We start from the raw sequence: 14,081 nt of genomic DNA on the forward strand, positions 1-14,081 counted from the left end.
ATAAACAGGCCCTTTGGCCTCCTAAGGGTTCGTTTTGCCCCCTTGTGAAAAAGGCCTGTGTTGGCGGAGTCTGAAGGCGGAGAGGGGCGGCCTGATTTAAATCCCATTAGCCCCAGGATCTCCATCTTCTAAAGGAGCGGCATTTTCAGCCCACAGCCCGACCCGAATAAATGAGATGAAACAATGGAGCAGGGCCTGTGTTCGGGGAAGTTCCTCTCACGGCTCTGGTGGTGGTGGTGGTGGTGGTTATTGGTCTGGCCCTTAGAAAAGAGAGGAGCTAGGGAAATCTGTTACCTGCCTAAGAGCAGGACCCCGCCATACGCTGATGTGGTATTGCAGATCCCCAGGACCCATCAGCTTGGGGGAGCGGAGGGGCCATGAGGCTGTGTGATCCTTTCACCAAGTCTCCGCCACCACCATCAGCACTCTGCCATCTCTGCAACAGATGGGTAGTGGCAGAAGCCCAAAGTCAGCACGTGGAGACGCAAGCACAAAAGGGAAACAGAGGGCTTGTGTTTGTTTCAAGCGTGCTTCCTGGGCGCGCAGGCCCTGTGTTAGGCACGGGAACGCATAGATGGATGGTCCACACCTGGGCCTTCAAGCTCCAGGGAAAAGTCACACTGTATTTGTGGATGAGGTGCTGCCCCATCGCCTGGGGTCGCAGCTGGGAGATCTGAGAAGGCTTCATCGATGTGACCACTGAGCTAGATCCCAAAAGAGGGGGCCAAGTTCAACAAGTGAAGAAGAAGAAGGGAAAGGCATCCAAGCAGAGAGAACAGCTTGGGCAAAAGCCTGAGACAAAACGCGGTGGTAGGTTCGGTTAAAGGCAAGTGGCTGGGACTGTTCAGAGTATAAGAGGTAGATGTTGTCAAGATGAGGAGGAGAGAGAAGGGCAGAGTGGCAGATGAGATTTGAAAAAGTAAACTAATCCTTAGCAACCGGATTCCTAACAGTGAAAATGTGGGAACAATCCACATTAGCCCCTGGGCTAATGAAGGGCTACACAAAATGCAGTACATTGTTCAGTCATAAAAAAGAGTGAAGGAAAGATCTGTGACAACAAGGGTGAATCTTGAAAATAGGATGCAAAGCAACAGCAGCCAGACCAAAGAGCACGTGTCGGAGGATTCCATTCATACGAAATGTCTGGAATGGGTATTTCCCTCGTGGTTGTCAGGAGGGAGTGGGAATGGTTAGTAACGGGCACGGGGTTTCTCCTGGGGGTGTTGGAAATGTTCTAAAACTAGACAGGGGGGACAGTCGCACAAGATCGTGAATCCACTGAAACCACCGACCTGGACACTTTATAAACAGAAACAGTTTGCATTACATGAGATATATCTGAGTAAATCTGTAAACATGGTTTTGGGGGAGTTTTTTTTTAAATTTTTTTTTTTTAATTTTTTATTTGACAGAGCAGAAAGGCAGGCAGAGAGAGAGAGAGGAGGAAGCAGGCTCCCTGGTGAGCAAAGAGCCCGATGCGGGGCTCGATCCCAGGACCCTGGGACCATGACCTGAGCCGAAGGCAGAGGCTTTAACCCACTGAGCCACCCAGGCGCCCTGTAAACATGTTTTTTAAGAAAACTATTATTTGTAAACATGCATGCAAAATGTAGATTGAGATCAGTCGCACCGGGCCTCAAAGGCCTGAGTGTAGGTGGTAGAGGTACTATAGGAAAAAGGTGCTTCCACCTCAGGAAATCAAAGAGCTAACATTTACTGAGTTCTTGCCACATGCCAGGACTTTGCTAGAGCTGTTCCCTGTCGTGTGATCCTCCTCACATGAGGTAGGCAATGTTAGCCCCACTTTACAGATGATAAAACTGAGACACTGAGAGGCCTAACCTAATTCAAGTCACCCAGCCTTTAAGTGGCAGAGCCTGATCGGACACTGAGGCAGCCCGAGTGCAGGGTCCTTGCCCTTAAGCACTCCCTTATGGTGGTCACAGACCTTTGGAGCCTAAAGGGACCGTAGCAGACATCCCGGCCCCAGTGCCTCATTTTACAAGTGCCCCAAAATGGGATGTAGCCAGTCCACAGATGCTTCCAGCACAGCTGCCGTGCGGACAGGCAGGGAGTCCACGTGTCATAAGGCAGGCAGAGGACGATGGTGGAGAAGACCATGCCCACTTGGAAAGCCTGTGCACCATCTAAAAAATGAACAGCTTCGTGGGAGGTGGTGACGGCCAGTTCTGCACATCCGGGGGCCTCATTCTAAAGGGACGCCAGCTGGTAAAGCTCTGGTTGGCACACCATTCAGGCCTCCTGAATCACATGGACGGTCTGAGCAGCCTGGCTAGGACCGTTCACATCCACAAGACCATGAAACCCCCGACCCCTGACGGCTACTTCCCACATCTTGTTGAGCTGTAAAAAGGAGCAGGTGGTCCCATGGTAACCCAGAGTTCCTCTCTGGGATTTAAAGAGAATCTTCTAGTCACTGTGGGCCATGCTCCCGGAGGGGAATGGTCGCTGGTGCAGGCTGTTTAAGCCGAGTGTCCTGGAGGCGGCCGAATGGGGGGGACATGGAAGGGAAAAGCTGTGATTGCCATCTATGATGGAGAGCAGAGCTGGGGTGCGCTTGGAGCCCAGTAGAACCACGGGGAGACAAGTGGCAGTGGTGATAAGGAAAACTGCCCAATGAGGAGGAAGTGTCCTAAGGGGAACTTCTCCCACGAGGCAGCGATCCGGCAGGAGCGGATGTTCTAGAGGGACACACAGACTGCCCAGCTGGAAGAGAACTGTGTCTGTGCTGCCCTCGGACTGACGCTTTGCTCTCTGTGTCCTTTCTTCCAGCTGGTCATGCAGTATCTCTACTACGGTGGCCCAGAGTCACTGCTCATTAAAAACAACGAGATAATGGAGGTAAGGCATCCCTGTAAACCCAGGTCACTGGCATGTGTTGGCAGTGTCTGAGGGCACCTGTGTTGGGTTTTCTCTTGGCTACAGGCTTTGGGGTCCTGCCTGCCTCCTTGGACCTCCCAAGGGCTTCTTGGCAGAGCCCCTTCCTGGAGAGCTGGGGTGCTAGGTAGCAAGTCTGCAAAATCCAATATTAATTGGCTTTGGGGCGGGTAGAGGGGGCTTACTGAGGAGGCTCCGGCTAGCTCTAGGCACAGCGGGGGCGCAAATATCACCATCAGGAGCTATCTTGGTGACTTCTGTCACCAGGAAACATAAATCACAGTGTGTTCCTTGATGTGGTTGCCAGGAGCCCATTATAAGGACTCCCGGTGACCGTCCCTCCTTCCCGAGGCTCCTTGGCTCCCCCACCCCATCTGCTGTCTACCTCTCTGCCAAGCCTGTCCTCCCCTTCTGAGTCCAGGGGCCTGTTTCTGCTCCCTTCTCCCAGGCCAAGGGACCCTGCTCCTTCCTCAAAGTGGAGCCCTTGTTGGTTTTCCTGCTCAAAGCTGGGAGCTTTGAACCGGAAGCCAAAATCACTCCACTAATCCCAAGCAAAGGAACCAGGATCCTTTTCAGGTGACCGAAGTCCTGGGCACGTGGCCGATTAGAGATGTCAGGACGGTCAGCCCGTCAGAAGATGACCCCACACAGTGGTGGAAAAATCGAGTTTCGATCCAGGCTCTGCTCCTGCAGAGCTGTGTCATCTTGGCCATGACTTAACCTTGCCAAGCCTCAATTACCTTACCTGGAAATGGGAATAACAAAATCTACCTCGCTGGGTTTTGAAGATTGTAGGATTTTATAATAAGGTGCCTGCAACAGTTCCCGGCACCTGGAGGGCCATAGGCTGGGTATTCACTGTGTGACCCATTTATCCTTCCCTTTGTAACCTCCCGCCAACCCCCGCCACCCACCCCCCAGTTCCTCTCTGGTCTCTCTGAACCTCTGCACTGACACTTCTCTACCTGCGGACCAAGCTACCCTCTGAAGACGCAGGCTCTTCTGTCACATTTGTTTTTATTTTAGAATTGAAATAACGAATGCACATGTAAATCATATAAATGATGCAGAAGAGCTTGTCACCGAGCAGCAGCTCACCCTGCCGCCCACGCCCGCCCCCATCCTTTCCTCACAGAGCCAGTCCCTTTAAACTCCCAGGGGCCCGGCCACCGCGGTGATGCAAAGGGACAGAGACCCCTGCCCTCGCGGGCTCTCTGAGGGCGCCAGGCATGACATCATGTCTGTTGAGAGGAGGGCTCCGAGGAAGACTGAGGCAAGGGAAGGAGGCCAGACAGTGACGGAGGGAGGTGACCCGAGGTGGGGCGGTCCGGGAGGCTTCTCTGAGGTGACATTTGTGTAGGACACCTGGGTGAACAGAGGGAGTTCGCCGCATCCATGTCTGTCTTGCTAAGGACATTCACCCTTGTTTCTGGACATAGCAACTGCAGGCATTTTTGCTAAAATGCTAAATCTGGTTCCCTTCAGCCTCCTCCTCCCCTGCCATATTCGCCCGCAACAGAGTTCTATCCCTGTGCCTTAGTTTCTGGGGTTTCCTTTGTGCTTTAAAGTGACCGACCCACCGCTGTGCCCCCAGCCCTTTTCCTTGGGACAGCTCTGTGGAAGATGGAGATTTTCCCCACCCCTGTCCCCCCTTTATTTCCACCTCCCAACCTCTAACAGGCTCTTCTTACGATTTTTAGCTTCTGTCTGCCGCTAAATTTTTCCAGCTGGAGGCCTTGCAGCGACACTGTGAGATTATCTGCGCAAAGAGCATTAACACTGACAACTGTGTGGATATTTACAATCACGCCAAGGTAATCAATCCCGCCCGGGCTGCCCAAGCATGCGCGGTGCACGGAAGTGGCTCGGGCTTTTCCTTCGCAGACACAGAGTCTGGCCAGAGAGCAGACGCTGGCCTACCCGCTCCGGGCTGAGCTGCCCGCAGTCCTTCCCCCGCCTCAGCCTCCCTCCCGCTCTAGAAAAAAATGCCTTGCCCTTCATCTCACTCCTCCCAAATATAATGAAAGCAGGAACTCTTGGGATTTTCAAAAACAAAGCTGTTTCTCAAACAGTGCTTCCCAAACACGAATCACGGTGCAGACCCTGACTCAGCAGGCCTGGTGCACCCTGGCGTCTGTGTTTCTAACAAGCTCCCTGGTAAAGCTTCTGCTGCCAGTCTAAGCCACCACACCTTGAGTAGCAAGGAATAGTGGTTCTTCAAGTGTGTCCTCCAATCTAGAAACCATCAACCTCTTCAGGGAACTTGTTAGAAATGTATATTCTGGAGCCCCATCCCAGACCTCGTGAACCGAAGCTCTGCGGAGAGGCGCACCTTCTGTGGCTTTGCACACCCTACTGGTGACTCTGGTGCGTGCTCAAGGGGGAGCACTGCTGTTCTAGAACTGGCCAAGATTGAGAACAGCCCTGGAGAGCCCCTAAGGGGTCCTCCTGGTCAGGTGGACCCAACACCTAGTCAGAATCACCTGGGGAGAGTCCTGAATCTTTAGGCCCCTACCCCACAGTGGTCTCTGCAGTGGGGCTCAAGAATTTGTATATATATTTTTTAGAGGTTTTATTTATTTATTTTAGAGTGAGAAAGCACGTGAGTGGGGAGAGGGAGAGAGAATCTGACGCAAACTCTAGCCTGCATGGGGAGCCCGATGTGGGGCTCGATCTCACGACCAAGAGATCATGACCTGAGCTGAAATCAATGGTCGGGTGCTTAACCTACAGAGCCAGCCAGGCGCCCCAGGAATCTGTATTTTTAACAAGCTCCTGGGGTCACTGTTGTGGCTTCAGCCCTAAGACCCGTCTTAACTCCAATTTGGGGGGACCACTGCCCTCATCCAGTTCATGTCACTGTGGGGATACTGGGACCAAGAGAATTCAAATACTTGTTCAGGTGCCATTTCATTTGGTCCCTTGCGCTGAGGACAGGCACGTTAGCATTTGCTAGGAAGAAACAACGAAATGAGTTGAGATCAGGAATTAAAACAAAAAAGCCTTCTTTTGTGTGGCTGGAGCTCAGGACACCTCCCCCACATCCACTGTCCAGTGACGACTGACTTGAATTGCGCTCTCACTGTTCCTCCTGAAAACTTGGGCTGCCTTTGAGATGTTTTCTATCTTAACAGGCCCTTGTAGCATGCCGGCCCTGTGCTAAGATCCTTGTCACACCTTCCTTTGTAACCCTCTCCCTGCAGCTCTTTGAGGTAAACGTTATCATTAGTCCCATGTCGTAATAAGGGAACTGAGGCACAGATTGGTGAAGGAACTTGCTTAAGATCCCACGGCTGTGGAGATTTTTCTTTTTATCGTGGCAGATGCCATAACGTGAAATTTACCATTTTAACCATTTCTAAGTGTACATTTCAGGGGCTAAGCACATTCACACCGCCATACAGCCATCACCACTATCCATCTCCAGAACTTTTCATCTTTCCAAACTAAAACTCTGTACCTACAGAACATTAATGCCCATTTCCCTTTCCCCTCAGCCCCAGAAACCTCCACCTAACCTTCTGTCTCTATGAATCTGACTCCTCTAGGGACCTTACATAAGTGGAATCATCACGTTTTGGCCCATTGTGACTGGCTTATTTCCATTAGCACGGTGCCTTCAAGGTTCGTTTGTGCTATAGCATGTGTCAGAATTTCCTTTCTTTTTTTTTTTTTTAAGATGTTATTTATTTATTTGTCAGAGAGAGACACAGCGAGGAAGGGAACACAAGCAGGGGGAGTGGGAGAGGGAGAAGCAGACTTCCTGCTGAGCAGGGAGCCCGATGTGGGGCTCGATCCCAGGACCCTGGGACCATGACCTGAGCCAAAAGCAGATGCCCAATGACTGAGCCACCCAGGCAACGCATTTCATTTCTTTTTAAAGCTGCATGATGTTTCCTTGTATGGAGAGACCACACTGTGTCTGTCCATTCACCCATCAGTGGACACACAGGTGACTTCCACCCTTTGGCTGCTGTAGATAATGCTGCTGTGCACATGGACAGGGGACAAATAATCTGTTCAAGTCTCTGCTTTTCGTTCTTTGGGGTATATACCCAGAAGTGTAAATCTAGATTTTTTTCTTCCTGAAAAGCACATGCTCCTAACCTTGTGTTTACTGTCTGGCCCAACAAATGTTGGAAATAATGTGCAATAATTGTTGATACACAGAAAAGATCTTTTAATTGGTCATCAATAAATCGACAACTACAGGCTACTTCCTACACACATGCACACACACACGTGTGCAGGTACACTAGGTATTTTGGTTAAGTGAAGGTTTTACCAAAATCTGGTTTCTCAGGACACAGCACATTTTTTCTTTAATCTTCAACTAATGACTTTGCAGGAAAGCATCGGAGGCTGCTGTCTCCCCAAGAGAAGAGCCTGATTAGTAATCTTGTGGTCCCTCCCCCTCTCCCTCTTCCCTCTCTGCCTCCCCTGGCCACGGAACCTCCAGGTGCCCTGTGAACCCAGCATCCACAAGTGGCTTTGCCATGGCCTGTCGTCTTGACAGCAATCCATTTTAATCACTCCAGCCACCTTGGCAGGAGGCTCCGTAGTTCTTGCCATTAATAATGAAACTGGCTGCGGTGTGAGCCCAGGCCAGGAATCCACGGGTGCTACAGGCTCTGCACACCTAAGGCAGGGAACTGCCTCTTTTGCAGGTACACTTTGGCAGACACCAGCCATTGCCGTGGCTCCCAGGCCACATCCTGGTGTGTTTCCAATGCAAAAGCTGCCCTTTGTGCTATTTGCATGGAGGACAGGGCAAAGCCAGCCGGCCCCTGCCTTTTCTCTGTGCTGCTTCCCCTGTGCTCCGGATACTACAGCACCACGAATGATCACATGCCATGTGGCTTCTGTTCCTGGCAGATTGTACTGCAAATTGAGGCTAGTTTAGTAAAAGATGGAAAAGAAAGAAACCAACTCTTGGTTCAGCACCCCAGGAAACATAGGCGTTTACACGTTAAAACAATGCTGCAAATGTCAACAAGCCCTTGGCAATGTTACCTCTCTGTGACATCTGTTTCAGACAGCTGCAGAATTTCATACAGATGAGAAGCCCATCCCATAAATGCATAGCTTGGCCATCTTTTTTCCCCTCTGGCAAAGCTGTTCCAAACTATTCAGTCATGAAAAAAGGGCCCTCGGGGGCCACCTGGGTGGCTCAGTCGGTTAAGCGTCTGCCTTTGGTTCAGGTCCCGGCATGGAGTCCTGCATGCTTCTCCCTCTGTTTGCTGCTCCCCCTGCTTGTGTGCTCTCTCTCTCTGACAAATAAATAAATAAAATCTTAAAACAACAAAAACAAAGGGGGCCCCAGAGCTACTGATGGCCCTTCTGTGGTATCTTTCAACCTGGGAAAAAGAATAGGCTAGTTCATCAAATTGATTCTAAGCTAGAGTAGTAAGCTCAGCAGTGCTCTGTGCTAGAAAGAACACAGGTTTGGAAACCAGGGGATTCATTCATTAGTGTTTATTGAGCACCTGCTGTTTACCAGAAACTGTATTCATCAGAATATAATAAGAAATTAGTAAGACATAGTCTCTGCCCTTGAAAAATTACAGTTTAGGGATGGGGCTCAACAAACTTGTGCTGTAGAGGGCCAGGTAAATATTTTCACATAGGCCACACAGTCGCCTTGTACCTCCTTAACTGTGCTGAACCACACAAAAGCAGCCATAGGCGATATGTACATGATGGATGTAGTTGTGTTCTAATAAAACTTTATTTACAAAAGCAGGTGGGGGGCCAGATTTTTCCGAAGGGCTGCAGTTTGTCAACCACTGATCTAGGAGATGAGAGTTTCCACCCCAGTTCCGTCAGTAATTAGCTATGTGGAGGTAGTCAGGGTCTGACCTACAGTCACCATTGAGTAAATATCACCAAATGTAAATGTAAGTATTTATTATTCGCCACTTACTGCCTTACAGTGAGGGACATTGATAGACAAAGTGCATGGCCAGGTGTGGTAAAGGGTGTCCGCAGAATCAAAGATAGGCAACGCTGAGCCTCATTTGCCCCAGCTGTAGAGTGAAGCCTTGTGCTCTAGGACTGTAAGAGCATGGTTCATGTTGTAAGAATGAAATCATTCCTGAGGTGTCTCCCAGCCCCCAGGATACTAGGCGAACCCTGGGTGATAACAAGCTCTCTCACTGCTAAACCTCACCATGTCTTCTGGGTCTCTCAGAGACCACGAATTACCTAGTGTCTCTGGTTCACTCCTTCCATTTTATAGCTGGGGAAACTGAGGCATAGGAAAGTGATCTGACTTGCTCAAGGTTGCACATGGTTTTTTCGCATACCGTTGCCGTTGACTTGGCGAATGAGCACATGGCATCAGGGAGTTCGTGGTTACAGGCTTGGTCCTTGTAAGGGCCAGCTGGCTTGGCTGGGTTCTTTTTTTTTTTTTTAAGATTTATTTTTATTTACTTGAGAGATGGGGGAAGGGGCAGAGGGTTGGGAATTTTTAAAGCAAATTCCCCGCTGAGCATGGAGTCTGATGTGGGGCTCAGTCCTGCAACCCTGAGAGCATGACCTGAGTCAAAACCAAGAGTCAAATGCTCAACCAGCGGAGCCACCCAGGCGCCCCTGGGCTAGGTTCTGTAGGTACAGTCAGTTCCCCTTATCCCAGCTTGGCCACCTACTTTGTCCACGTGGGTCACTGGATACCAGCTGGTGAGAAAGAGAGTGATAATTATAAACATAGTTGACATTTACAATGACAGCTAGCGTTGCGTGCTGAGTACAACTGACCACTGTTCTCATGCTCCATGCGTGATCTCATTTAATCTCAACAACAGACTATTAGGGAGGTATTATCATCCCCATTTTATGGTTAGGAAGTCCGAGGCAAAGACAGATGTACTCGCCCAACAGCTAATGGCTAAAGTCATAAATCTGAAGAAAAAAAAAAAAAAGAAGAAGAAGAAGGAAGGAAGGAAGGGCGGATGGAAGGGAAAAAAAGATCCCAGAGGCCCCCCTCTTAGCTACATTCCTAACCTGCCTCTCCTAAGTGTGACAAATGACAGAATCATGCCATAAATCATCCTGACAGGTCTGGGATGCCGGTGGCCTCATTCTCATTTTGAAAATGATGAACCTATGCTTGGGCAAAGTGACCCAGCCATGGTCACATCTTCAGGAAAGTAGAGGAGCCCCCACTTGAATCCAAGTGTTCCAGCTCATTCCCCCGGAACCCTGTCGGCACTGCCTCATTATCATTGCACCAGTCCATATCTAACAACTTAAAGTGCATGTCTGGTTTAAAGGACAGGATATCAGGGAGTTCAGAAGGATGATTCAGCATTTAGATGATGTAGATAATTCAGCATCTAAATAGAGCAGCAGGATGTCATCTCAAGGAGCACTTAACTTCTGAATGCCCAGTTCATTGTGATAGAGAGACTTACAAGCTCTGGAAAGTGTAGAAAAGGTCTGAAGACAGCCAACCCACATAACCACATGTACTTCCGTGCCTCAAATACGAGTCCCTCCGCCAGGCACACGCATGAGGCTAAATACCCACCCTCTGAGTAATGGTGCTGGGCTAGAGGCAGTGTCTTGGTGGTTAACCACACAGCCTTTAGAACTTGAATTACCAGAGTTTCATGCCCGATTCTGCCCTGGATGCACTGCGTGAGTTTGTTGTCAGTTATTGTCTATTTCCTCCTCTGTAAATTGGAGGTGGTAATACACCCACCTCCGGGGAGGTTGGAGATTAAATGAGATGTTGCAGGCGAAGTGCCTGGCAACGTATCTGGCACATTGTAAGCTCTTGGTCGACGTTTGCCGTGAGTCTGTTACTCGGTTAGTTAACTATTCGCTCCTACATTCAACAAGTACTAAGAATGTGCCATCTGCTGACCCTCGACTTGGCCCCTGATCGAGGTCAACATCATCCCTTCCCTACTGGCTTAGTCTGCAAGGAACCCTATGTCCAGATCACTTTCTTGGCCTTGGCACCGCCTGCTTGAGCTGCAGGATTCTCTGCTGCTGGGGCTCTCCTGCGCATGGTGGCAGCCCCAGCAACATATCTGGCTTCCACCCGTTAGATCCCAGTGGTACACACGTCACCGCCACACCCAGTCGTGACAACCAAACTCCCTCCAGGCTTTTCCAGATGTCCCCTGGATGGCCAAATCAGCCCTGGTAGAGAAACCACTGCCCCAAATCCAGGGCATACGTAGTCCATGCCCACCCAGGACTGCTGTGAGAGTCAAATGGGCTAACACTCCAGGTGCTTAGAGTTGTGTCTGCAGCTCCGTTCATGCGCCAGCTCGCTAGAGTACAACAAAGAAACGCAAAACCCGGGGGTTAAACCAGTAAGCAGGTCTTCAGCACAGGAGTCCACAGGACAGCTAGAAGTTTCTTCTGGTCTCCACGGGCCTTGCTTCTGAAGTCAGCTGGCTGGTCAGCTGTGCTTGGCTTGGGTGACCCTGGCTGGGCTCGGTCACTGGCGCCTCTCAGTTTCCTGGAGCCGCTCACCCTCCCAGCAGGCTCGCCTCGCCTGTTCTCTCTGCAGAGGTGGGGTTCTGAGCAAGAGCGTGGAAGTCCGAACCTGGCCCTTTAAAGCTAGCCCGGGCTTGGCAGCTCTCACGTCTGCCACCTGCTGTTGGCCTGAGGAAGTCACAAGGCCAAGCCCCGGAGAAATGAACCCCAGTCCCCTAGGGGAATGCAGCAAAGCGCAGAGAATCTCAGCCACTGTCATCAATCTACCCTCACGGCTGTTAGCCATTATTAGGTACGCAGGTGGTCCAGAAACCTAACCTTCTCCTGCTTCCTGTCTCTCTCCAGTTTCTTGGAGTCACAGAGCTCTCAGCCTACTGTGAAGGCTACTTTCTCAAAAACATGATGGTCCTCATTGAAAATGAAGCCTTCAAGCAGCTCCTCTATGACAAAAATGGCGAAGGGACGGGCCAGGATGTGCTCCAGGACTTACAGAGGACGTTGGCCATCAGGATTCAGTCAATCCACTTGTCCTCTTCCAAAGGTTCTGTCGTATGAAACGTCCAGGGCAGGGAACGGTCCCCAGGGACTTTCCAGACCCTGCTGCTGCACTGGCTTCACACAAACACATACCAAGTTCACCTGGCGTCTGTTTTTGGCTAGGCCAAGGAGCTGTCTCTACTGCCTCAGCTTCTGTCGAATAAGCAATTTCAGCTCCTGTGTGTTCCTGTTGAAAAACAAAGGACATGCCTCTGGTCTGTAGGTCAGATGGCAGCGGGGTTCGGAGCTTGAAGGTCAACATTGGGCAGCCAAGCCAAGCCCATCGGAAAGCACCCCTGGGGCAGTCAAACACGCGGGGCGGGGACCACCGTCCAGTGGATGAATCGAGGACTCAAGGTCGTCTGGGTTACCGGTTGAGAGCTGGAGAACGTGACTGGTCTGACCCTGATGAGCGAGGGTTGTGTTCCCACGAAGGACCTTCGTCTCTGTGGTTCAGGGAGAGTCAGCGTGGTAGCGAATTTGCGAGATTGTTACCAATCACGAAGAAATAAATTGGCAAATTTTTAGGGGTGGGAACTTTTTAAAATGTTCATAACAAAACAAAACAAAAAAACAGGGCAGCCTTGTAGTTTAAAATCTATTTCTAAAAGCTTAACAGTTCATTTTCAATTGAATTGTGTTTAGGGATCTGTGTTTTGAGTTTGGGTTCGTTTTTTTTTTTTTAAACAGTAAGTTGCCGGTCTGTACTGTATAAACATATGCATCTGACAAGTTATTACTGATATTCTATACAAGGTAAAATAATAACCTTGCCTTAGTGATCATGGTTACACAAAAGAGGTGCACTGCCAATAATTAACTCGATAGTTGAAAACAACGTGCATGCTAATCGTGATTTTGGGGTGAGAATAAAACACGCCCACATAACAAAACATGCATTTGCATGGGCCCGAACCAGTGAAATATTATGTTTGTGCTTCATTTTTGCCAAGGTAAAAAAATGTTCCATCACTTCTTGCTAAAAATCCATTTGGTGAAAACTAGAACCTATTCCTTTCCTTTAACAATGATTCTGGATGCTTTTGCAGAAACGTGTTCATAGATGATGCTGATGGGAGGCGGGGAGGGCGCACGCCAGAGGATTTACTATTAATCCCAAAGTTTCCTCTGTATTCTCAGAAGATGTTAATAGTTTGTTACTAGCCAGATATATGACTATGTTAGATTATTTTTAAAGATGAAACATGTATGATAGAAGGATTCTTTCTGTATCCCGAGAGTGTACAGTTATAAGGTTATCTATAACGAAAGTTTATATCGACAGGGGTCCGTTTTGCTCTGCCATATATTATAAACAAAAGGGATTGGTGAAGTGCCACAATATTCCAGGTAATTTTTGAGTTGCTGCCTTTTTTTCATTTTCTTTCTTGTCCCTTAATTTGGAACCTAGCTAGAAACGAGAATGACTTTTACCCTTTGGGGTTGGCAAAGTCTCTTTGGTAAAAACCTCTTTCCTCGCATGCCTTTGGGAAGTTGTGCACGGACCCTAGACTCTGAGGAGCTGCTGTCACCCATCGAACTTGCTCCCTGAGCCACCATCCAAGAGGACCAATACCGAGTTACCATGGGTGTGACCCGTGACCACCCGGGCCGTGTCTGCCTACAACGCTGGCCCGTGAGAGATTTGGATCCACAAGGCCTCTCTCCTACTTGGTCATTTGCAAACCTCCCCAGGCCCTACCATCAAATGAAGAAGGGGGGAGGGACTGCCTGCAGAGGAGGCCACATTCCAGAAGATACACAGCCCATGTGTGAGTCACCGCTGCCTCCTGCCTCCTCCGCATCCTCAGAAATGCTGTGTGATGTTCCCCTCACCACGACTGACTTCCCTGCGAATGTCTTATGCTAGTTTGGGGCCTCTGGCCTCCGATTTGTACAGTGGCGACTCCCGACGGGCTTCTGTTGCAGTTTGGTGTGTGCTTTCTCTGTCATTAAACGATTTTCCCAAGCCGCGCATCGCGTGTGTGTGGTACGAGGGAGCTCTTTCCCCGCCAGGTGGGGCCCGAGAACTTCATTCATTTGAAAGATTGGAAAACGTGGTCCCGCAGACAAAAGTCATGGAAGATGAAGACGCCAGGTGAGAGAGAGGGAGGGGCTCGTGTCGTTGGCAGTGGGATGCCCCCAGTCCACTCTGTGGAAGAGATGTCGGCCTCCCAGGCTCAAGTCCCCTG

At 49.9% G+C, this 14,081-nt stretch overlaps 1 protein-coding gene across 4 annotated transcripts in view; it reads left to right on the forward strand.

The window, feature by feature from the left end:
- Positions 1 to 13,864, forward strand: part of ABTB3 (ankyrin repeat and BTB domain containing 3) — a 288,735-nt gene extending 274,871 nt beyond the window's left edge. For all 4 annotated transcript variants that reach the window (XM_059186771.1, XM_059186772.1, XM_059186770.1 and 1 more), the window contains 3 exons: positions 2,797 to 2,865; positions 4,602 to 4,715; positions 11,698 to 13,864. In XM_059186771.1, the coding sequence (XP_059042754.1) occupies positions 2,797 to 2,865; positions 4,602 to 4,715; positions 11,698 to 11,907 (393 nt within the window). In that variant the 3' untranslated portion in view covers positions 11,908 to 13,864. The remainder of the gene's footprint in view (positions 1 to 2,796; positions 2,866 to 4,601; positions 4,716 to 11,697) is intronic.
- The last annotated feature ends 217 nt before the right edge of the window (positions 13,865 to 14,081 follow it).

Source organism: Mustela lutreola, chromosome 8 (genome assembly GCF_030435805.1).
Source record: "Mustela lutreola isolate mMusLut2 chromosome 8, mMusLut2.pri, whole genome shotgun sequence".
Classification (NCBI taxonomy): Eukaryota; Metazoa; Chordata; class Mammalia; order Carnivora; family Mustelidae; genus Mustela; species Mustela lutreola.